This window comes from Meles meles, chromosome X, assembly GCF_922984935.1.
Source record: "Meles meles chromosome X, mMelMel3.1 paternal haplotype, whole genome shotgun sequence".
Classification (NCBI taxonomy): domain Eukaryota; kingdom Metazoa; phylum Chordata; class Mammalia; order Carnivora; family Mustelidae; genus Meles; species Meles meles.
This window is the reverse complement of record NC_060087.1, coordinates 61,321,401-61,347,235: the sequence shown is the minus strand read 5'-3', so window position 1 is coordinate 61,347,235 and position 25,835 is coordinate 61,321,401. Positions and strand designations below refer to the sequence as shown.

Below are 25,835 nucleotides of genomic sequence, written 5' to 3'. Positions count from 1 at the left end.
AGTTGAAAGGCCTTTATGTTGCCATCATTCAGACCTGGCTTTTAACAAACATAGAGAGCAAAATGGCAAGCCTGTCCCCTTGCTTCAGTTGTTAGAGGTACTTGACTTTTCTTCCTGGCTGTGTGTGTGTGTGTGTGTGTGTGTGTATATATATATTTTATATATATATATATAAAATTTTATATATATATATATATATAAAATCTTGGAAATGATGTTCTGACTTTGGCCCCCACAAAAAACCCCAATGACCCATTTATTTTGTCCTTCTCCCCCCAAACATGGTCTTCATCACTTTTTTGAGCTATATGAATAAAGTACTTTAGAAATCATCGTTGGTGTGATATATATATAATGGAATACTATGCAGCCATCAAAAGAAATGAAATCTTGCCATTTGCGATGATGTGGATGGAACTAGAGGGTATTATGCTTAGCGAAATAAGTCAATCAGAGAAACACAACTATCATATGATCTCCCTGATATGAGGAAGGGGAGATGCAACGTGGGGGGTCTGGGGGGTAGGAAAAGAATAAATGAAACAAGATGGGATCAGGAGGGAGACAAACCATAAGAGACTCTTAGTCTCACAAAACAAACTGAGGGTTGCTGGGGGGAGGGGGGTTGGGAGAGGGTGGTGGGGTTATGGACATTGGGGAGGGTATGTGCTATGGTGAATACTGTGAAGTGTATAAACTGGGCGATTCACAGACCTGTACCCCTGGGGCTAATAATACATTATATGTTTATTAAATTTTTTTTAAATTATTAAAAAAATCATCATTGGAAAATAGTGAGACTGGGAGATTTGATCAAGGAAGTTTAGAGTCAGGCATTCTACAAATTGGCTATGGTCTAAACTTGGGCAGAAATCCACATTTGGAAGTCACTTATACTTGGCTACATAAAGCACAATTTTGTGTAATTTTAATGCTTTGGCCAATATTAATCTGTAACTGCCAATATGACTTAAATAATAGGGTTACACCAAAGTTTCATGGGCCACAAGGTGCTGTTTTACTCTAAATTTCAGTAAATTAAAAGCCCTTTTAAAGAAAGCAAATAAGATAAGCAGTAATAGAAATAACCCACCCTATTTTGATTCTACAATTTTCTCAGTCCTTCTCAAATTCCACAGAATTTTTTATAAGAAACTTTTCTTCCTCAAAGAAAGATGCATTTATCAAATGTGCCTACTAAGTACAAAGCACATTCAGGCTTTTTGGACTCAGGGTGGGGGAAGAGTTGGGAAACCTGGATTCTTTTTTACTCATTTTTTTCTGCTTCCCCCTGACTCTTGTTTTTAAAAGTTTTTATTTATTTATTTGAAAAAAGAGAGAGAGCACAAGTGGGAAGGAGGGTCAGAGGGAGGGGGAAAAACAGACTCCCCAGTGAGCACAGAGCCCAATGCAGGGCTCCATCCCAGGATCCTGGGATCATGATTTGAGCCTAAGGCAGAGGTTTAACTGACTGAGCCACCCAGGTGCCCCATTCCCTCCTGAAACTTGAGTAGCCCAAATATAGTCATTGAATTCTTTGGTTTCTCTGTATACAATGGAAATAATTTTTCACTCTTCTTTGAAGAAGAAGATGTCCCTAAAGTTTTTTTTTTTTTAATTTCATAGCTGAAGATATACCATACGCACAAGAGATAGTCAGTTCAGCTATAATATGACATATATGTTTCTTGAAAATCACCATGCTCTGCATATTTGAGGAATGAAAACTATAAGTCTCATGGGAAAATGAGGTTGGGACACAACATTTAAAAAGTTTGCCAGAAGTACATACAAAATGATAGGAACCTGATAAACACAGCATTATAACTTTATGTATGTGAAATGGTTAAGAAATCCATAAATACCACAGTAAATATGACACTTGTACCTTGAAAAAGACCTTAGGTTTGCTCACAGATAAATGTGCACCCATGTTCCTGCCAGCTCACCTGACGGGCTCCCATGCCCACCACCCTGCATGCCAGAGGAAAAGAAGAAGAAAGATGGCAAAAGAGTGAGGGGAAGGAGAAAAAGAACATAGAACAGGCAGGATGAATACAAAACAAACTGAGGAGAAAGGGGAAGAAATGAAAGAGAAAGGAAGGTACACAGAGTCATGGAGCTAGGGTGGCTGTGGGAAGGGAGCAGCTCAGGAGTGATTTTGAAGCAGTAGAAGGAGTGTTATCTGAAATCGGACAGAAAGTTCTAACACAGAATATGCTTGAGTGTGGTTCATTGTCCTGAGGTGTGTGCATGTGTGTGTTTTGGGTATTCCTACTTGGGCTCAGTTCAGCTGAGTGTACTCTCATGTCAAAATCTTGCATAAGCAAACATCGAATCCGGGTTCTGCTCAAATTGTTGCCTCTTACATCAAACACATTGGAATCAATTTGCGTTTTCAAAACAACTGTGATAGCAGAACTGTTTTTTCCACCATAAATTATAGGGGTTTTTTTCTTTTTTGTGTTTGTTTTGCTTTTTAATGTATTACTAATATAATCTACAACAAATTGTTAAACAAAAAAAAAATGAACTTCACTACAATGGAAACTTATTTTAGCAGTTAAATACAGTTTTAAAAGCCAGTACATGTAAAGGTCAAGAAGCTATATTTTGTTTTTGTTTCTGTTTTTTTTTTAAGATTTTTATTTATTCATTTGACAGACAGAGATCACAAGTAGGCAGAGAGGGAGGTAAAGAAGCTATATTTTGAATAGTGGATAAAAACAGGCCTGTGGAGGCAGGCTGACTTGGGCTCAAATCCAGGCCCAACCTTATACTTGTTGTGTGATCTTCCACAAGTTCATAACCTCTTTGAGCCTTATTTTTTTTCAGTAAAAAGGCTTTAATTGCATATACCTCCTAGGAGAGTTATTAAAATTAAAGGTGTTATACGCAACTAATGAATCATTGACCATAACATCAAAAGTGAATGATGTGTTAAATATTGGCTAATCGAATTTAAATTGAAAAAATTAAATGTGTTAAAGCACACAAAATTTCTAGCACAGTATCTGGCCTGTAATACACATTTAGTAAATGCTACTCTCCTTTCTTCTCCCTTGCCCTAGGTGAATATGGTCCTTTGTAATAGGAACTTCTTTGGCTATAACCCTCCCTGAGATCCCCAGAGGAAACTCTATAAACTTTTTCCCCCTTTCTTTTATTTACAGGTTCAAGAATACAGAGAGGCTCTTGAAGCAGTCCTCATCAAGGGCAAAAATGGAGTCCCACTTCTGCCAGAGCTGTACAGTGTTCCTCCAGACAGGGTGAGTTCAACATGCCTTTGTAACATGGAGCTGGGAGAAAGAGAGCCATACCTCAATGGGACTGCTCCATTTGGGTCAAATAATTTCTATTTTTCTGACTTTAATGTTCTCAAAGTGAGTCTTTTGGTATAAGATGATGAAAATATGATTTTAGGCCTTTGAAAATAAATTTTTAAAGCAGTCTCAGGTATGGCGCCATTGCATAGTGAGACAAGGGCAAGACCAGACGTGACAATGGTAGTTTCATGGGTGTGTTACTTATCCTCAAACTCATCAAGATGCATACATTAAATATATTAGGGCCTTTTTATATGTCAACCATACCTCAGTTTTCAAAAATTAATTGTTCAGAGATTGATTAAATAAAAAAACAAACCTTAAGGCTGAGAGTGATAGAGTTCAGTAGGCAGAACTAGAGTGAAGTTCTGTGTGAACTCTCAGGATTTGGTATTCTCTGCTTTGAGGCCAGTAATCTGGGATTGTTTACAACATACTTGTATGTCTTCATTTTCCTGCAATGCCAGTTGGGAGCACCATTGTTCGTCTTCTCCATTCCAAAGGAGCATTAGCCATGGGAGAGTATCTGTCTTCCATTAGGGTGGAGACGGATAGAATAAGCTCCTAGCAGCATTAGCAGCATCACCTGAGAGCTTGTTAGAAATGCAGTTCTCGGGCCTTTCTTCACACCTACTCAGTCATAATATGTCTTTGAACAAAATCCTGAGGTGATTTGTATGTATACACATTTAGAGGAGGCTTTCCCTAGACTGGAGTCATAGGGCTTGAACTGTTCTATAGGGTATGAGTCACAATCCAGATTCAGCCCTTTTGTTGTCCAGTATCTTTAACCTTCCATCACCTTTTGTGTGGCTTCTTTATCTTTTCTTTTAGGTTGATGAAGAATATCAGAATCCTCACACTGTGGACCGGGTCCCCATGGGCAAGTTGCCACATATGTGGGGTCAGTCTCTGTACATCTTAGGAAGCTTGATGGCAGAGGTAAGGGGAAACTTCAAGGCACTTCCACCTTTTTTCTTCTTTAGTCATTGTAATAATCAGATTTGTGAGTAGCTCATTAAATCTGGATCTTTCTTTTGTCCTTTATATTCTGCCTTAATTATATCTTTTCCTCCAGGTCAGGTCCTTAGAGTGGAAGCATGACCAATCCTTGACTAAAATCTTTTCCCCCTGGCACCCATGTCTTTCATACTGCCCAGGGTGTCTTACCTTGGCACCGGACTTGGAGCTGTTCTCCAATCAGGGACTAGATCTTGCCCTTTCAGAACAGCACCACCCCCTGCCAGTGCTTTGCCTGGTGACTGATGCATGCACTTGTGCTTAGATGGTAATGATGACTGATAATGGATTTAAGTATTAACTTTTTCAAGCAGTATGTTTCATTATTTAATTGAATAAACTGATTAGATAATTTTAGGTACCATGAAAAGTGGTTGGGAACATAATTTTTAAAAATTTATTGTTTGTAGACATTGCTGCTATAAACATTCGGGTACACGTGCCCCTTCGGATCACTATGTTTGTATCTTTAGGGTAAATACCCAGTAGTGCAATTGCTGGGTCATAGGGTAGTTCTATTTTCAACATTTTGAGGAACCTCCATGCTGTTTTCCAGAGTGGTTGCACCAGCTTGCATTCCCACCAACAGTGGAGGAGGGTTCCCCTTTCTCCGCATCCTCGCCAGCATCTGTCATTTCCTGACTTGTTAATTTTAGCCATTCTGACTGGTGTGAGGTGATATCTCATTGTGGTTTTGATTTGTATTTCCCTGATGCCGAGTGACGTGGAGCACTTTTTCATGTGTCTGTTGGCCATCTGGATGTCTTCTTTGCAGAAATGTCTGTTCATGTCCTCTGCCCATTTCTTCATTGGATTGTTTGTTCTTTGGGTGTTGAGTTTGCTAAGTTCCTTATAGATTTTGGATACTAGCCCTTTATCTGATATGTCGTTTGCAAATATCTTCTCCCATTCTGTCAGTTGTCTTTTGGTTTTGTTAACTGTTTCCTTTGCTGTGCAAAAGCTTTTGATTTGTATACCTTTTGCTGTGGGGCTTTTTAAATGTTTTTTATGTTAAATTCAGTTGAAACAACGCCTTTTTGCCTTTTTTAAAAAAAGATTTACTTATTTCTTTACTTGAGAGAGAGCACTCGTGTGTAAGGAGGGGGCGGGGCAGAGGGAGAGGTAGAGAAATCCTTGAACAGATTTTCCTCTGAATGTGGAGCGCCACACAGGGCTTGATCCCAGGACCCCAAGATCATAATTTGAGCCAAAATCAAGAGTCAGATGCTCAATGACTGAGCTACCCAGGTGCCCCTTGGTTGAAACAGTTCTTAATGAAGCACTTGGGAATTTCATACTTAATGTCCAGCTTATTTTTGATATTGTGAGCTATAGTAAGGGCTCTCTTTCTAAAAGTTTTCCAGATTTACAGACAAATCTATTTCCCCATTGTAGGTTCTTATGGGAACTTATAAGTGAGGCTTCTAGAAGATCCGAGGTGGTACTTAGCTATCCTTTCTGAGCCAGATTCTTTGACCTGCTTATGTATGACTTTATTTTCTGCAGCTGTTTTTTGTTCACTCTGTTTTGGATTTTTTTCTCAGTTTTATTGAGATATAATTGACATACATCAATGTGAATTTCAGGATTATCTTTAGTTGATATTATGAATAATATAGCAATAATGAGCAGAAAGATCTGCTTAAAGTAATCCTGACCTGATGACTTTCTCATTAAATTAAATGTGTCAAAAAGGAGGAGGTGAATGGTGTTTTTAAGGGTAAAATGGGTGAATTCATCCCATTTCATCAAGGACAGAAATTCAAGTCAAAAGGTATCTGCTGGAGCGCCTGGGTGGCTCAGTCAGTTGAGCATCTGACTCTTTGGTTTCGGCTCAGGTTATAATCTCAGTGTCCTGGGATCGAGCCCCACATTGGACTCTGTGCTCAGCCCAGAGTCTACTGGAGATTCCCTCTCCCTCTGCTCTTCCCCCTGCTCGCTCTCTCTCGCTCGCTCTCTCTCTCACAAATAAATAAATATTTCAAAAAAAGGTATCTGCTGAGCAGAAAGTATAGCAGTCACATGAACAAATGAGAAAACAACAAGACTTAAATTATTGATGATAAGCATTGTGGTCTGATTGTCTAATTATATACATCCAGAGAAGGTAGAGGTATAACTAAAAAAAAAACTTTCTGCTTGTCACTTGTATTTCCAACAAAGAACTTGTGGCCACCACTAGAAATTAATTCCAGAAGAAATTAATGTGAATGTGAATTGGGGGTTCAGACATTTTTTATATAGTGAAGTTATTTGTGTCCTTTCCATACCTGCCTCTCACATGTTAAAGGGCAGGTTTTTGGCATGGTACATTGTTTCTCCTCAAACATTAGCTTTTTCTTTGAGAAATAATAGTCTGTCTTTTTATGGTTTTTCTTTAGGGATTTTTAGCTCCTGGAGAAATTGATCCCCTAAATCGAAGGTTTTCTACAGTACCAAAGCCAGATGTTGTGGTTCAAGGTATGGATTTTTATTCCCGGCAGCAAAAACTTTATATTAACAATCTGTTTTGGACTAGTAAATGAAGGCTTTGTTGTTTATCATTGGTTTTGTTAGGCTTCAAAAAGTATACAATGAACTCAGTTCTTTTTGGTTTCAAGATTGCTATTAATCATGAACAAAATGCTTAATAAGTAATGTTGACACTCTTAACCATTTATTACTTCTAGAAACTCTTTTCAGTTGTCATGATATTGTAGCCTTTAGATTCTCTCTTTCTGAACATTCCTTCTGTGCTTTTTCTGTTAATACTCCTTTCTTCTCATGCCCTTTTAATGGTTGTATACTTAATCTTTCACTGTTGTCTCTGTATTTACACTCTATGTTATTTTGCTAGTGCTGCCTCCTTCAAAATACATTTGCTTCCATGGATCCAACTATTCCTTCTTTGGAGAGTACTGAAAACCTTTATTTTTTGTTCCTAACAATTAATTTAAATTTTGAGGTATCTACTCTATGCAAAACACTAAGCTAAGGTCTATAAATTCAAGTCCCAGTATCTATGAAACATCTTTATCACTGATACTTAAAATGCAAAACTGACCTCTTTTGTCTCCATCCCATCCTTTCCCCTCTCTTATAAGTAGATCTTTCTACCTTCCTTATCTCTTGTAGTGACCTCACTATTATTTTAGTCTCCTAGGATGTAAAGTTCCAAGTGATCTTTTAAATTATTTTTATTAACATATAATGTATTATTTGCCCCAGGGGTACAGGTCTGTGACTCATTAGGCTTATACATTTCACAGCACTCACCATAGCACATACCCTCCCCAAAGTCCATAACCCCACAACCCTCTCCTGACCCCCCTCCCCTGGGCAACCCTCAGTTTGTTTTGTGACATTAAAACTTATTGTGACTTATTAAAGTCTCTTATGGTTTGTCTCCCTCACACTCCCATCTTGTTTCATTTTTTCCTTCTTGACTCTCCAGCGACACAATCCAGTATGGTACTAAGCTCCTATAAAATGTCTCTGGTCACTTGACTTCTGGGTTGGTGCTATATGGGAAATAATCCTGTGTATTTTATTCTTCCCTTCCCATGAGACACTTTGTTCTCCTTTGAGGCTTATGCCATCTGGCTGTATTGTTCTCCTGGTTGCTCTAATTCATTCATTTAGCATACAGCCTTCCTCTTCTTCCCCAATTCCTGCTATAGTGCTAGATTTCAGCATCATAATAAGTACTAATATCTTAGCCTCAAAATTCTTGGATACCCATAAACCTAGTGGCGTTTCCCTCCACCTCTATGTTATCCACTCATTTTGAGGACCAAACTTTAGAACTATTCCACCTCATATATCTCCCATTCCAGAAAATTCCAGTTTATGGTTATAGCTATACATTATTTCAGTTTTCTTTTCTGGCCTGTGGCACTGTACCTATTGTCTCTGAGTCTGCTCTTCCCTATTTGTTGATCATTTAAATATCTTAATCACCCATGCACCATAATTCTACTATACCCATACCCATCAGAAAAAACATAGTGCCATATCAGTCTTATAGTCTGCATTTTCTTTTTCTATTAAGTTTTTTATTTTAATTCCAGTATAGTTAACATACAATGTTATATTAGAATCAGATGTACAATATAGTGAATCAACCATTCTATACCTTACTCAGTGCTCATCACAATAAGTGTACTCTTTAATCCCCATCACCTATTTCAACCATCCCCCCACCCCCACCAGCCTCCCCTCTGGTAACCATCAGTTTTTCTCTGCAATTAAGAGTCTCTTTCCTGGTTTGTCTCTCTCTTTTTTTCCCTTTTGCTTCTTATTTTATTTCTTAAACTCCATGTGTTAGTAAAATCATATGGTATTTCATATATATATGTATATATGTATATATATATTTTTTATATGTACATATATACTACCTCTTCTTTTTCATCTATCAATAGACATTTGGCTGCTTCGATAATGTTGCTATTGTAGATAATACTGCCATAACATAAGGGTGCATATATCCCTTTGAATTAGTATTTTTATATTCTTTGGTTAAATACCCAGTAGTGTGATTAAGGGATCTTTGGATAATCTATTTTTAACTTTTTAATGAAATGCCATACTGTTTTCCACAGTAGCTACAGCAGTTTGCATTCCCACCAACAGTGTAAGAGCATTTTTTTCTCCACATCTCAACAACACTTGTTGTTTCTTATGTTTTTTATTTTAGCCATTCTGACTGGTGTGAGGTGATTATCTCATTGTAGGTTTGCTTTGTATTTCCCCGAAGATGAATGATGTTGAGCATCTTTTCATGTATCTGGTAGCCATCTGGATGTCTTCTTTGGAGAAGTGTCTGTTTATGTCTTCTGCCCATTTTTTAATTGGATTATGTGGTTTTTTTGGGTGTTGACTTATATCAATTCTTTATATATTTTTATACTAACCCTTTATCCGATATATCATTTGCAAATATCCTCTCCCATTCAGTAGCTTATCTTTTAGCTTTGCTGTACAGAAGCTTCTTATTTTGAGGTAGTTACAATAGTTTATTTTTGCTTTTGTTTCCCTTGCCTTTGCAAACATATCTAGAGAGAAGTTGCTCTGGCCTAGGTCAAAGAGGTTGCTGCCTTTGTGCTCCTCTAGGATTTTTATAGTTTCCTGTCTTGAATTTAGGCCTTTAATCCATTTGAGTTTATTTTTCTGTATGGCATAAGAAAGTGATCCAGTTCCATTCTCTTGCATGTAGCCATCCAGTTTTCCCCGGGCCATTTATTAAAGAGACTGTTTTTCCCATTGGATATTCTTTCCTCCTTTGTTGAAGATTAATTGACCATATAATTGAGTTTATTTCTGAGCTTTCTATTCTGTTCTACTGACCTATGTGTCTATTTTTATGCTAGTACCATACTGTTTTGATTACAAGAGCTTTGTAATACAAGTTGGAGTCTGGAATTGTGATACCTCCCATTTTGTTTTTCTTTTTTGAGGTTGACTTGCCAATTTGGGGTCTTTTGTGGTTCCATGCAAATTTTTAGGATTGTTTGTCCTTATTCTGTGAAAAATGCTGTAGGTATTTTGATAGGGACAGCATTAAATCTCTAGATTGTTTTGGATAGTATAGATATTTGAACAATATGTGTTCTTCTAAGCCATGAGCATGGAATATCTTTCAGTTTCTTTGAATCATCTTGAATTTCTTTCATCAGTGTTTTAGGTTTTCAGAGTATAAGTCTTTTACCTTTTCAGAGTATAAGTCTTTTACCTTTTTGGTTAAGTTTAGTCATAGATATTTTATTATTCTTGGTGAAATTGTAAAAGGGACTGTTTTCTTAATTTCATTTTCTGTAGCTTCGTTGTTAGTGTAGAGGGGTACAACAGATTTCTGTACATTGATTTGTTTCCTGCAACTTGTCTGAATTCATTTATCAGTTCTAGTAGTTTTTTGGTGGAGTCTTTAGGGTTTCTATGTAGAGTATCATGTCATCGGCAAATGCTGAAAATTTTATTTCTTCCTTACCAATTTGGATGCCTTTTATTTCTTTTTGTTGTCTGATCACTATAGCTAGGACTATCCAGTACGATGTTGTATAAAACTGTTAAGGGTGGACATCCTTGTCTTTTTATTGACCTTAGGGGAAAAGCTCTCAGTTCATCCCCATTAAGGATGATGTTAACTAAAGGTTTTTCATAAATGGTCTTTATTATGTTAAGGTATGTTTCTTCTCACCTATTTGGTTGAGGGTTTTTTTTTGTTTTTTTTTTTTTATCCATTTTATTTATTTTTTCAGCGTAACAGTATTCATTCTTTTTGCACAACACCCAGTGCTCCATGCAAAACGTGCCCTCCCCACTACCCACCACCTGTTCCCCCAACCTCCCACCCCTGACCCTTCAAAACCCTCAGGTTGTTTTTCAGAGTCCACATAAATGGATGTTATACTCTGTCAAGTGCTTCTTTTTTTTTGTTGCATTTATTGAAATGGTCATATGGTTCTTATCCTTCCTCCTACTGATGTGGTGTATCACATTGATTGATTTGCAAATATTGAACCATGCTTGCCTCCCAGGAATAAATCCCAATTGATCATGGTAAATGGTTTTTTAAATGCATTGTTGGATTCAGTTTGCTAGTATTTTGTTGAGGGTTTTTGCATGTATATTTATGAGAGATACTGGCCTCTAGTTGTCTTCTTGTGGTGTCCTCATCTGGTTTGGGTATTATGGTGATACTAGTCTCACAGAATGAATTTGGAAGTTTTCTTCCTCTTCTAACTTTCAGAATAGTTTGAGAAGAATATGTACTAACTCTTCTTTAAATGTTTGGTAAAACTCACTTGTGAAGTCCTCTGGTCCTGGACTAAATGTTTAGTAGAATTCGCTTGTGAAGCCCTCTGGTCCTGGACTTTTTGTTTGTTGGGTTTATTTGGTTACTGATCAGTTTCATTGCTGGTAGTTGGTCTGTTCAAATTTACTATTTCTTCCTGCTTCAGTTTTGGTAGGTTATATACTCCTAGGAATTTATCCATTTCTTCTAACTTGTCCAGATTGTTGTCATATAGTTTTTCATAATGTTTTCTTACAATCCTTCATATTTCTGTGGTGTCGATTATTATTTCTCCTCTTTTATTTCTGATTTTCTTTATATGGGTCTTTCCTCTTCTTTTCTTGATAAGTCTGGGTAGAGGTCTATCAATTTTGTTGTTCTTTTCAAAGGACCAGCTCCTGCTTTCATTGTTCTGTTCTATTCTTTTTTCAGTTTGTATATCATTTATTTCTGCTCTAATCTTCGTTATTTCCTTCTGTCTGCTGGTTTTGGGTTTTGTTTGTTCTTTTTCTAGCTCCTGTAAGTGTAAGGTTAGGTTGTTTATTTGAGATTTTTCTTGCTGTCAACATCCCTCTTAGAACCATTTTTGCTGCATCCCAAAGATTTTGGACCATTGTGTTTTCATTTGTTTCCATGGAATTTTTTATTTCTTCTTTGATTTCCTAGTTGAACCATTCATTATTTAGTAGCATGTTATTTAATCTCCATGTATTTATGCTCTTTCTAAATTTTTTCTTGTGGTTGATTTCTAGTTTCATAGTGTTGTGGTCAGAAAAGGTGCCTGGTATGACTTCGACCTTTTTAAATTTGTTGAGACTTATTTTGTGACCTAACATGTGATCTTTTCTGGAGGATGTTCCATGTGAACTTGAGAAGAATGTGTATTCTCGTGTTTTAGGATGAAGTGTTCTGAAAATATATGTTACATCCATATGGTCCAGTGTATCATTTACAACCACTGTTTCCTTGTTGATTTTCTGTTTGGATGAACTGTCCATTGAAGTAAGTGGGGTGGTAAAGTCCCCTACTATTATTGTATTCCTGTCAGTTAGTTCCTTTATGTTTGTTATTAATAGTTTTATGTTTTTGGGTGTTCAATGTTTGGTGTATAAATATTTATAACTGTCATATCCTCTTTTGGACTGTCCCCTTTATTATTAAATACTGTCCTTCTTTGTCACTTGTTACAACCTTTGTTTTAAAGTCTAGTTGTCTGTTATAAATACTGTTACCTCAGCTTCATTTTGACCTCTATTTGCATGATAAATGTTTCCCTATCCCTTCACTTTTAATCTGCAGGTGTCTTTGGGTCTAAAAGGAGTCTCTTATAGGCAGCTTATAGATGGGTCTTGTTTTTTTTATGCATCCTGTCACCCTATGTCTTTTGATTGGAGCATTTAGTCTATTTACTTTTAAAGTACTTAGTTAGATATGTATTTATTGCTGTTTGGTTACTTGTTCTGTGGTTGTTTTTGTAGTTTTTCTCTGATCCTTTCTTCTCTTGCCTTCTTTCATGGTTTCTTACCTTTCTTTAGTGATATACTTGGGCTCCTTTCTCTTTATTGTTTGCATATCTATTAGTGGTTTTGGATTTGCAATTACCATTAGGTTTGTATATACCATCTGCATATAGCAGTCTATGTTAAGTTGATTGTTTACATTTAAACCCATTTTTTATTCATGTCCCTCCACATTTTAGGTATATAGTATCATATTTTACATCCTTTTATTTTATGAATCCCTTGACTATTATTTACAGAAATACTTATTTTTACTGTTTTTGTGTTTTTTACTTTTGATACTCTCACTTATAGTCTTTCCTTTCTATTCCTTTCTTGTAGGGCTGGTTTAGTGGTCATGAACTCCTTTAGTTTTTATTAGTCTGAGAAACTCTTTCTCTCCTTCTATTCTGAATGATAGCCTTGTTAGATAGAGTAACCTTGGCTGAAGATTTTTCCCTTCCAGCATTTTGAATATATCATGCCATTCTCTTCGGGGCTGCAAAACTTCTGCTGAAAAATCCAATAGACTTATGGGGTTTCCCTTGTATGTAAATGTCTTCCCTCTTGCTGCTTTTAAAATCCTTTTTTAATACTACTTTTTGCTATTTTCATTAGTATGTGTCTCAGTGTGGGCTTCCTGTGGTTGATTTTTGTGTGGGGATCTCTGTGCCTCCTGGATGTGGATGTTACCTTCTCCAGATTAGGGAAGTTTTCAGCTATTATTTCTTCAAATAGATTTTATACCTCCTTTTCTCTCTTTGCTTCTGGGATCCCTATAATGTGAATGTTATTACACTGATGGCCATCACTGAGGTCCCTAAAATTATTCTCAGTTTGTATACTTTTTTTTCCCCTCTCATTTGCTCAGCTTAGTTACTTTCCATTACTCTGTCTTCCAGGTCATTAATTCATTATTTTACTTCCTCTAGCCTGCCATTTATTACATCAAGTGTATTTTTAATTTCCATTATTGTTTGCTTCACCTCTGATTGGTTCATTTTTATGTCTTTGTTAAAGGTCTCCTTGATGTCCTCTACTCTTTTCTCAAGGTCAATGAGTACCTTTATGATCATTACTTTAAATTTTCTATCAGGCATACTACTTATATCTGTTTCACTTAGTTCTCTTGCTATGGTTTGGTCCCTTTCTTTCTTTTGTGACATATTCCTCAGTTTCCTCATTTTGTCTACTCTCTGTTTCTGTGTTAAGAAAGTCAGCTAATTTTGTTGCTCTTTATGATATTGGCCTTATAAAGAATAGGTCCTATAGAGCCCTGCAGTGTAGTTTCCCATTCCCAAGGACCTGGTGCTGCAGGGAGTATCTTCTATGTGTGCTGTATATGCCCTGCTATTGAGTCCTGGCCTCTTTTTCCTTCAGTCCAGTTGTCTGCAGAGGTTCTCTTTGCCTGTTGTGGTCAGTGTTTGCTCCTCAGTTGGGTGAGGGCGTGTTTTAACAAGGTGTGCAACTGTCAGCTTGCAAAATGAGACCTGCCACCACTACTGGAACTTCAGCCCCACAGAACATGTGGATTGGGAGATAAGGTGTTGGTGGGGTTTGCACTTGTATTCTGGGGAGGGAGACTTGCAGCCCCATGACTGAGGCAAGCGTGACTGGAAAGGACAAATCTGCCCCAGCACAGGAGTGAAAGGGTTTGGTGTAAGCAAGTTAGGTAGCAAGTTTCAGATCTGCTGGTTCCTGGGCATGTGGTCATGTGTTTATGCTGAGGGGTGGAAGCCCCTTCATTCCTAGAGGGGTCTCTCTGTGATCCCTGCCTCTCCAGGACAGGGATGAGATGAGTAAATAACTCTCCCTCCCATCTGAGATGAGTATGTAAGATGAGTAAATAACTCTCCCTCCCATCTGCCCCAACATTTTCAAACTGCTGCTTCCATGCTATATCTCTGCTGGCTGTTTGTCCTGTAGTCTTTTAAAGGGCAGGGACTCCACTTCCTAATGCTTTCTGGGTTCTCCTGGAACCAAGATTCCTGATTTTTAAAATTCCAGGCTTTAAGTCCTGCCGGTTGTAAGAATTCACAAAATTCAGCCCGTCTCACTTTCAAAGCCAAACATTATGGAGATTCATCTTCTCTGTTCAGGCTTCCCAGTGTAACAGTCTGTTTTTCGCCCTTCTCTGTGCTGCCAGCTTCCTCCCCACTGTAGATGGCCATGGTCCATTTTGTAGTGAAGAAAGTCTGACTTTCTTCAGTGTAGCCTTTTCTGTACCTTTAGTACAGTCTTCAGATACCTTTAATACAGTCTTTAGCCAGTCTTCAGATTGTTTTCTGGGTTGTTTACATTGATGTGAGTTGTTATCTAGTGTATCTATGGGATGAGACAAGCTGAGGGTCCTCCTACTCTGTCATCTTCCCACCCTCTTCCATTCTGCATTTTCTGATCCTGTACCTGGCCTGCTAAAACTACTAGAAAAAAAAATCACACAAATGAGCAGATGTAATTCTGCACTGTGATTCTTCAGTCTCCAACTCAACTAGACTCACAGTACCTCTTGCTGCTCCTTGTTCTTACTGTTACTCGGCATTTTCATTTTTTCAGCTCCATTCCTTACTTTCATCCTCTTTCTTGGCCTGCTTTTTTTTTTTTTAAGATTTTTTATTTAGTTATTTGACAGAGAGAGATCACAAGTAGACAGAGAAGCAGGCAGAGAGAGAGAGGGAAGCAGGCTTCCTGCTGAGCAGAGAGCCTGATGCGGGACTCGATCCCAGGACCCTGAGATCATGACCTGTGCCGAAGGCAGTGGCTCAACCCACTGAGCCACCCAGGCGCCCCTCTTGGCCTGCTTTTAAAAGCAGCTTCCTTCCTTCCTTCCTTTGGCGTATCTTAATCTAGCTAGATAATCTTAATATCCTGATTGTTGTCAGTTTCCCAGTCCCCCACCACAATCCTGCTTATATTTTCACTCATCCTTGTCTCCTTTTCTCTGGTCTTAGAAAGGGTGTTTCTTCTCTTAGAGGCCAACTCCTCCTTCTAATGCTTGATCCTATCCTCTTCCCCAGCATTCCTAGAAACCTACTCTTTCCTGTTTCTTCAAACTCTTCCTCTCTGTTGGTTCTGGTTTTTAGTTTATTTACATATTCATCTCCCTCTAGTTACCCTTTCTTTCCTTTCTCATCTGAATTTTCACTTCATATTCCTTGCATTCTACAGTCCTTTCCAGTCCTGCTTATTATTCCTCTGAAAATGCTTTTGCTTAAGTTATTGAAAAATTCAGTAGGTATCTTTCAACCTACTTCTTAGTAGATCTTTCTGTTTCACTTATTGTTTATCTTTCTGGAAACTCTTAATTCCCATGTCTTCTGTGATACCATCCCTTGGATCTTCTTCAACCTAAATTTTGCAATTTTCTGTCTCAATCTGGGCTTCCTATTTTCTTTGCCCCTTAACTGTTGGTATTTCTAGGAGTTCTGTCCATTGACCTTCTGACTTAGAATATTTGTTCTTGTCTCTCTGTTTCCTCCTATTCCAAATCTCCCTTTTCTTATCTCCTTGATTCTTCACTCTCAGAAGATGACTTCACCTCCTATAGCATGAAGAAAATATAAGCCTTGGGACAAAAACTCATTTCTACACCAGGCTTTTCTTCATCTGCCCATTTCTTATATGTTGAGCTTCCTCAAGGTTATATTCTGGGTTCTCTTTTTTTTTTCTCTATGTATTCTCCTTGACCCATCTCATCTCTATATGCTAATGACTTCTGAATCTATATCACTGTCCTTTAAGACAGCCCCACTTGGATGTTTTACAACCACTTGAAACTCAACATGTCTAAAATTACTCCAGCTGCACCCTCCTACTATTATATCACCCATGCCTGCTTTTCTCCCTATGTGCCTGTGCACATAGGCACAACATTCTCTTAAGCATTTTCTTAGTTACACATATAAATACCTGGGGAATCATTCCCAATATCTCCCCCCCTCACCTCCTATATTCAATCAGTTAACAAATCCTGATTTCTTTACCTTTTAATTGACTCTGAAATCCATCTAGTCCTCTCCAGTGTAAATGTCATGATCCTAATCTAAGTAATCAGCGTCTCTCACTTGCCTTAGTGCAATAAATTTTTTTTTCCACTCACATTTGTTTATTTATTTTTTCAGCGTAACAATATTCATTGTTTTTGCACAACACCCAGTGCTCCATGCAATACGTGCCCTCCCTATTACCCACCACCTGGTTTCCCCAACCTCCCACCCCCGCCCCTTCAAAACCCTCAGGTTATTTTTCAGAGTCCATAATCTCTTATGGTTTGCCTCCCCTTCCAATTTCCCTCAACTTCCTTCTCCTCTCCATCTCCCAATGTCCTCCATGTCATTTGTTATGCTCCACAAATAAATGAAACTATATGATGCTTGACTCTCTCTGCTTCACTTATAGTGCAATAAATTTTTAAGTGGTATTCCTGTCTTCAGTCTAGGCCCACAACAGTCTATCAGTTTATTCTTTAATCATCAAACATGAATATGTTCCTTTTTAAGGTACAGTTATAGACATATTAATCCCCTGATTACAACTCTCCGAGCGTTTCCATTGCCAACCTCCTTCACATGGCTTATAAAGCCCTTTATGAGCCTGACCCTGTCTCCATTGTCCTTTCTTTACAATGACCTCTTCACACTCCATGCTCATGCTGTAAAGAACATTTTATAATTCCTAGATCTGCCCTGTTCCATGTCTATGCTGTTTCTTCTATCTGGAACAACTCCCTTACTTTTGCCTTCTCCTCTGCCAGATTAATTTCTATTCAGCCTTCTAGCAGAACTCAGTATCAGTGTCATTTTCTCCAGGGATCATGTCTATCTCTGTACTCCTTGCATTTGGCTGTGCTTAGCACATAGGTGGAAATTCCTAAATATTTTATAAAACATAAAGTTTAAAAAAAAAAAGCTCAGCTATTGGGGTTGAAAGTGTTCCTAGCACCCCAAGGTGTTGTTCATTTAATTCTCTTTCAATGCATTGCCCTCTGCAGAGCCCTGAAGCTCAGTAGAATGCCGTTAGGTAATCACCGCCAAAAGGTAAATTACAAAATCCTTAAAGTGAAACATATGCCCTCCTTAAAGATCTAGCCTCCGTCTGCCTTTCCGGATTCTTTTTTTTTTTTTAAACCACTGTGCAAAATATTTTATGCAACAACAATATTAAAGTATATGTGGTTCTCTTCACCCCCACACACATTCTTTTTTCATTTCCATGTTTTATGATTATCATGTACTTTATACCTAAAGTGGATTTCCCCATCCCTGTTCCCTTCTTTCTCCTGGCTAAAGTTCATTCTTTCAAACTCAGCTTAGACATCATCTCTTTCAGAAAGCCTTTTCTGAAAGCACTCTCTTCCTGTCCCAGACTTGATAAGTGTCACTCTCCAGGGCTTACAGTGTTTTGTGCATCTCTCTAGTAACCTAGCAGCTTATTTTATAAACGGCTTATGTGTATGTCACTTCCATCACACTGTAAGCTCTTAAAGAGAGAGACTAACTTATCCATCTCTTTATCCCTAGTGCCTAGAATAGTACTTTGTCCATTTAGGTGCTTAGCAAATGTTTGTTAATGAATGAATGGATGACCACGCATGTTTTCCTGGACTTTCCTTAGCCCACTATCATTATTCCTTTGTTTCTATTCCCTGGAGAATCTTTGTCATTTTCATGTTTCTAGTTATAAGTAATTGAGATTGTGTTATGGCCAGGGGGCCCTATGATTGCCATAAGCTGCATATCCTGACCCAGACCAACAGCAACACAATACCATGAGGCTCCCAAGATAGAAAGACACACACACACAAACACACACAAATATACACGAAAGATAATGGCAAAGAAAAAGAAAGTGCACTCTGTTAACTAGGCTTTTGTCCCAAACACTCAACATAGAAAATACTAGTAAACTTGAATGAACCAAATGGTACCTTCATTTTCACGTAAACCCAATTCAATACATTCACCAGCACTGGAGAAACAGAAATAGGGCACATATTTGCTCTCAGTCCTTAGTGTCAAGCCAACTGAGGCCCCACTCAGATTATTAGCCCCCAGCCAGGTATCTGTCCCCTCAAGGGAAAGTAAACAGAAGAGTCAGGGAACTGGCATGGCCTCCTCCCTTGTGACTGTGATAAGCACTTCAGAAACATGATTACAACAGGAATAAAAGGGAGCTGTCCAGGCTTGGCAGGCTCAGAGTCTAGATCCTACCCCCCTAACCCCAGAACAACCATATGCAGTTTTAACTATGGCACCTCAATTCTTTATTCCCAGTTTCCCTTGTCTTCTACCATTCTCTGGCTATAGAATAATTCTTATTATTTGGGTGTTTTTTTATTACCCTCAAAATCCTGTCTGGTCTTAAGGATATGAAAGAGCCTTGGAACCAAAGCTGTAACATGCCTTGTGTTGGATTTTTCCCCTATTTAAACGTGGAATCTCAGGTATAAAAAGTATGGCGTTCTCTAGGAGCACCTTGCACTTAGCCAAAAAAGCAGAATCTAATACTTTAGGCATGAATCCTTTTTCCTTTTCTACTTAGATAATTGTGTTATGTACCGTACCTGGCATGATACTTGTTTCATCAAAGTTCCTCAATAACTGTTAATTTCCTCCCATTTTCATTCTCTTCCCTTCAAAAGAAATTACATGGCTTGAGAGATTTTTAGGTTCCTCTTGAAATAAAAGTTTCTGTTGACCTCATCTTCTTTCCTTCCTGTAGTTTCCATTCTAGCCGAGACTGAAGAAATCAAGGCCATTTTGAAGGACAAGGGGATTGATGTGGAGACCATTGCTGAGGTATACCCTATCAGAGTACAACCAGCCCGTATTCTCAGCCACATTTATTCCAGCCTAGGTAAGGAGAGCGGCCTTAATAATCAGTCATTATAATAATCAAAGCATTATTCAGTACAGGCTGGTTTCTTTTCTTTTTCTTTTTTTTAATCTTGTACTGCTTTATTAAACTGGATCTGAGAAGGAATTCAGAGTCTCTGGAACCTAAGTTTCTAACCCAGTATATCCTGAGCAAGCTTGATAATTTTGAATGTGTTTATGAATCCAGTATATAGGGTGTGACTGTTAGCAAACAATATTGTATCTTCATTCCAAGTGCATGCTTAACTAACATGTTCTCCCCTTTCTTGAGGCATATATTTCCATTTTGAATACATGTTAATTTTATGTAAAGCAATAGCCAAGGAACATTTATTTTAGGTCTTTTATACCATGTCATGTAATGAATTGGTTGACAATATTACTAAATTCCACTTAATCTAATACTTATTTTAATTTTCACTCAATTTTTATCTAATTTATTAAACTTAATGATAGACACATTAAGCAGATTGCTACAAATTACAAATTTATACAATTATTATAAATTTGACATTAAAATAAATCACTGCACCATTAACTAAAAAAAAGGCTCTGTAAATTTTTTAAAACTACTCTTGTGGAAGACTGATTAATGGCCCCCAAAAGCATATAGGTCCTAATTCATGGAACCTATGAATATTACCTTATATAGCAAAAGAGAATTTGCAGGTATGATTAATTTAAGGAGCTCAGGATGAGGAGGATTGTCCTGGATTTTCCAGGTAGACCTTAAATGTAATCACAAGTATCCTTATAAAAGGAAAGCAGAGGGAATTCAGACGATAAAAGGTAGTGCATGTGACAACAGAAACAAGATATTGGAGTGGTGTAGCTATGAGCCAAAGATTTCCAAGGAATGCCTAGCCCCTAGAAGTTAGAATTGTCAAGGAAGAGACTCTCTCCTGGAGATTCCAGAAGAAACCAGCCCTGCTGACACCTTGATTTTGTTTTTAATCCTGAAAGACTCATTTTGGGCTTCTGACTTCCAAAATTGTAAGAAAAGAATTATGTGTTGTTTTTTTTTTGTTTTTTTTTTTAATATTTTATTTATTTGACAGAGAGAAATCACAACTAGGCAGAGAGGCAGACAGAGAGAGAGGAGGAAGCAGGCTCCCTGCAGAGCAGAGAGCCCGATGTGGGGCTCGATCCCAGGACCCTGGGATCATGACCTGAGCCGAAGGCAGAGGCTTAACCCGCTGAGCCACCCAGGTGCCCCAGAATTATGTGTTGTTTTAAGCCACTGAGTTTGTAGTACTTTATTAACAGCAGGAATAGGAAGGTAATATAGATTTTGGTACTAGGAAGTGAGGTGATACTGTAACAAATATCTAAAAAATGTGGAAGTGGCTTTAGAATCAGGTAATGGATAGAGGCTGAAAGAATTTTGAGTCACATGATAGAAAAAGTCGATATTGCTTTAAACAAACTGTTGGTAGAAATAAGGGTGCTAAAGGCATGGCCAGTGAGGGCTCAGAAAGAAATGAGAAACATGTTATTGCAAACTTGAGGAAAAGGATCCTTGTTGTCGTGACAGAAGGATGGTTAGCTGAATTGTATCCTGTATTATGTGGAAAACACAACTATAAATTACGAACTTGGATATTAAGGAGATTTTCAAAGTGTTGAAATCATGGCCTGGCTTTTCCTTGCTGCTTATAGTAAAAATGCAAGAAGAAAAGACTATTGAGGGAAAGAACAGTTAAGCAAAAAGGAACCAGGACTTGATGAAATCCATATTGGAAAAGATGATAAAATTAGTAGATTTGCTATCAGGAAAGCATGCTCTGGAAAAAAGGTCAAGAATATAGCTGGACAACCTTCTTCTAGTGCTTCAGAAAGATCAAAAGATCACTGTATTCATTCACACATTGGGCTGTTTGAAGAGATAAGGCTGTGACTCATGGATTCCCTCGACCACTTAGCAGAATCTAGGGATAGAGATATGGTTATCCAGGACAGATCTTAGGGAAGACCCTCTTGTCTAACACAGTGAACCTCCATGACATATATGCAGTACCCACAAAGTTTTTGAGAATGTTATATGTGCAGAAACACTGCCAAATTGGACTGAAATGGACAGAGAGAGGACAAGATTAAAGATGGATATTGAACCCCTAAAGTTATATAGCCAGGAAGCAGGCTGATAAAACTGCTAAGCTATGAACAAGTGCTATTCTTTAAGAAAAGGGAAGGGTGACTTCAAGGGAGGTGTCTTGCACCCAGAGGGCAGAGCCTCAAACCACAGAGGATTACGACCATGCCTCGAAACATAATGGAGTTTGCCCAATTGGATTTTAAAACTGTTTGGAGCCGCTGACTCCTTTCTTCCATTTTCTCCCATTTGGAATGAGAATGTCTATAATTTGTATTGTACCCCTGTATTTTTAGAGAATATAACTTGTTTTCTAGTTTCAGAGGTCCACAGATGGAAAGGAATTTTGCCTTAGGACATATCATACCCAAATCTTCACCCATACCTGATTTAGCTAATGAGAATTGGGGCTTTTATAAATAATGATATTTAGAAGAGATTTTGAACCAGTTGATGCTGTAATGTGTTGAGAGTTTGCAGAATGTTGGAATGGGATGAATGCACTTTGTAAGTGGGAGGTATATGAATCTGTAGGAGCCAGAGGTTGAACTATGGAAGGCTAAAAAATGGTCCCCAAAGATATCCAGGCCCTACTCCCTGGAACCTGTGAATGTTACCATATATATCAAAAGGGAATTTACAAGTGTGATTAAATTAAAGAGATTGAGATGGGAGGATTAGTCTCAGTTATCCAGGTGGGCCCTAAATGTAATCTCAAGTGTCCTATATATGAGAGGGAGCCAAAGGAAGATCTGCCTATAGAGGTACATGTGAGGAGAGAAGCAAGAGACTGAAGTGATAAGCTACTAGCCTTATCCTCTAGAAGCTGGAATAGACAAGGAGCAGATTTTCCCCTCGAGCCTCCAGAAGGAACCAGCCCTGTTGGTATTTTTATTTTACCTTATAATATCCAAAAGGCCTATTTTGGACTTTTGACTTTCAGAGCTGTAAGAGTTTCAATGTGTGTTATTTTAAGCCACTAAGTTTGTAGTAATTTGTTACATCACCAGTTAGAAATTAATACAGTCTTTTTAAAAAAGATTTTATTTATTTATTTGATAGACAGAGATCACAAGTAGGCAGAAAAGCAGGCAGAGAGAGAGGAGGAAGCAGGCTCCCCACCAAGCAGAGAGCCCAGTGCGGGACTTGATCCCAGGACCCTGGGGTCATGACCTGAGCTGAAGGCAGAGGCTTTAACCCACTGAGCCACCCAGGCACCCAGAAATTAATACAATCTTAAACCAAGCCACAAAAGGGCAAATTTATAAATAAAAATTATGTCCTAGATAATGAATTCTCACTTACAAACCCAAAGCCTACTTTGTGTGTGTGTGTGTGTGTGTGTGTGTGTGTGTGTGTGTGTATACTTTCTTTGTATAAGTGTGTGTGTACTTTTCTTCTCCTCCAAGAATGGTCTCTTAATTACAGCCAAGTCAAATCTTGTCCAGCTCAAAACCAGTCAGTTGCCTTCCCATTTTACTAACACCTACTTCAGACACTCAATTTCTACAGCAGTTATGTAAATCTCAGTTGAGATGGAATCAACCAAGGAGGAAAGGACCAACAGTCAGAGGTGACTTTTCTCCGTGTCTCATAAACACTCATATGCCAACAGAGCCTTAACTCCCAGAGCTATTAAGATTACATCTGATTTTAGGAATATACTAATTTCCCCCTTCTTCCATCCTAGCTATAATGTACAAAATTCCTTTTCTTTTTAATTCAAGTGCAAATTTTCTAAAGAAAATTTACTGTAAAAAAATGGGAAACTTAAATATAAACACATAGAAATTAACAAGTTTATTTAGTATAGATCTCAGCTCCCAATTAATTTCTGAAATCTAGCCACAGCTTAGCTTGACTATTACAAAATACTGAGCCCCTGGTTCCTCTCACTTACTCAGCTCTATCCCAGATAACTTCGAAGTCAAGACTCTGAAACTTCAGAGATTAATTTGAGTTGATTCTTTACAAGATGGGATGGATATTTTAGTCCTTCCCAGAATCTGTTTCCTGTTCTTTATCTTCTTGGCCATTCCATCTAGTCTCAGACTATAATATGCTCCTAGTTTCTAGATACCAGTCCACGAAATCTGTTGACATCAGGAAGGTATTTCTCTATCTAGCCCAAATCTTATTCCAGGAACAAGTATTAGTTGATTTTCTAGTCACCTTCTTTGCCCCTCTTAGAAGTCTTTGTGGTTTGGAGTTCATGTAAGTCCTACTGGTGACTTTGACCTGATTCTCTCTGGCTGCCACTCAGAAGATGAGAGGTTAATTATACCCTTGGTTTCTTCACACTTATTGCTCTAAATTCAGCATAATCTTACGAGGATATAGGTAATTTCCAAGCACTGGGCCATCATTCTTGGAATCGACCTGCATCACATTCACATCACATTTTCCAACAAATTGAAGCAAACTCCTTACTGATTGCTTTTTCAAAGCCTGCACTTTGTTTAGGGCTTCTTACTAAGCTATTATTTCCTAGTCAAAGGAAATTAAGAATGATGGTCTTAAGTTTAATGAGTTTAACCATTACAGAACCCTAGTAACAAGCTACATTTACTTTCCAAATATATTCCTTCATTTACTTCATTCATTTGTTCTTTCATAACAATCTGTTGCTCACTTATTATGTACTAGGCACTGGGCTAGATGCTGTGGGTGACATAGACAAGTAGCCAGCTAATTATAGTACAATATTATAAATGCTGTAGTAATGGTGTTATGTATAAAGCACAGGGCAAAGAGGATATATCTGTCTGGGAAAGTCAGAAAAGGCATGATTTGATAACTTATCAAATGGGTGAATCTTCAAAATTTTATCATAGTTACAATTTCTCAATGATAATTGCTTTAAGCATACATCGAGTGACAACTATAATATAAAAAAGAGAGAGAGAGAGATTTCTTCACCAGGTGTGTTCATATATATGTATATGTTAACTAAGTGGGAATGTTTGCCTCACCTCAAATATTGCATTTCATGTATTTCAGTTCCATAATATATTTTTTAAAAATTTTTAAAGTACGAGATTAATTGGGGCACCTGATGGCTCAGATGGTTAAGCATCCAACTCTTGGTTTTAGCTCAGGTCATGATCTCATAGTTGTGGGATGGAACCCCATTGGGCTCCATGCTTATTGGGGCATCTGCTTCTTTCCTCCCCCTCCTTTTGCCCTCCCTCTGCTCACCCATGCTCGCTTACTTGCTCTCTCTAAAATAAATAAATAAATAAATAAATAAATAAATAAATAAATCTTGTTTAACAAAAATACGAGATTAATCAAATTTAGGAACATAAGAATTTCATAAATATTCAACTTAGGTCTTTATATAATTCTAATTCTTTTCTAATCTGTGCACATAGATACATTTACAGTTACAGTGTATGCATATTAATTTGTGGTTTTTTTCACTTACTCTTTCATGTGAGTATTTTTACATACTGAAAGAACTATGTATTATTCCATCAAGTTAAACTAATTATTCCCTAATTATTGGGTACTTGAATTGTTTCCAAAGTTTTTGTCATTCTATGAATGCCTTTGTATAGGCTTTTTTCTGTATACTTCTGTTTCTTTGGAGTATATTCTCAGAAAAGGGATTCTGGATAAAAGAGTATGGACAACTGTGTAGTTCTTGTTTTATGTTGCCAGATTATTCTTTAGAAATACCAACCAAATTTTAGTGACATCAGTAAATACAAATTAATACAAAATACAAATACAAAAAACCCTTTTATTTTTACTACCCCACCAACATTGAATTTTTATCATTTGTTTTTGTTAGATTAGTAGTATTACTATACATGCTATTTTAATTGCCTTTCTTTAATTCCCAGTGAGGATAGCATTTCTTCACTTTTGCTCTACTTTTTTTTTTTTGAAATTGTGTTTCCTATGGCTTGCATATCTAGCAGGATCTGCACATTTTCATATATTGTTATCAATTCTCTTTTTCCATTTTATTTTATTTCTTTTCAGTGTTCCAGCATTCATTGTTTATGCACCACACCCAGTGCTCCATGCAATACATGCCCTCCTTAATACCCACCACCAGGCCTACCCAACACCCCCCCCAAAACCCTCAGTTTGTTTCTTAGAGTCCACAGTCTCTCATGGTTTGTCTCCCCCTCCAATTTCACCCAACTCACTTCTCCACTCCATCTCCCAATGTCCTCCTTGTTATTCCTTATGCTCTACAAGTAAGTGAAACCATAGGATACTTGACTCTCTCTGCTT

At 37.7% G+C, this 25,835-nt stretch overlaps 1 protein-coding gene across 6 annotated transcripts in view; it reads left to right on the top strand.

Annotated features, from left to right (window-relative positions):
- The window catches only part of PHKA1 (phosphorylase kinase regulatory subunit alpha 1), a 137,514-nt gene that overhangs the window by 48,300 nt on the left and 63,379 nt on the right, over nt 1-25,835 (top strand). For all 6 annotated transcript variants that reach the window (XM_045995989.1, XM_045995986.1, XM_045995987.1 and 3 more), the window contains exons 11-14: nt 3,174-3,269; nt 4,161-4,268; nt 6,728-6,806; nt 19,341-19,475. In XM_045995989.1, coding sequence (XP_045851945.1) covers nt 3,174-3,269; nt 4,161-4,268; nt 6,728-6,806; nt 19,341-19,475 — 418 coding nt within the window. The remainder of the gene's footprint in view (nt 1-3,173; nt 3,270-4,160; nt 4,269-6,727; nt 6,807-19,340; nt 19,476-25,835) is intronic.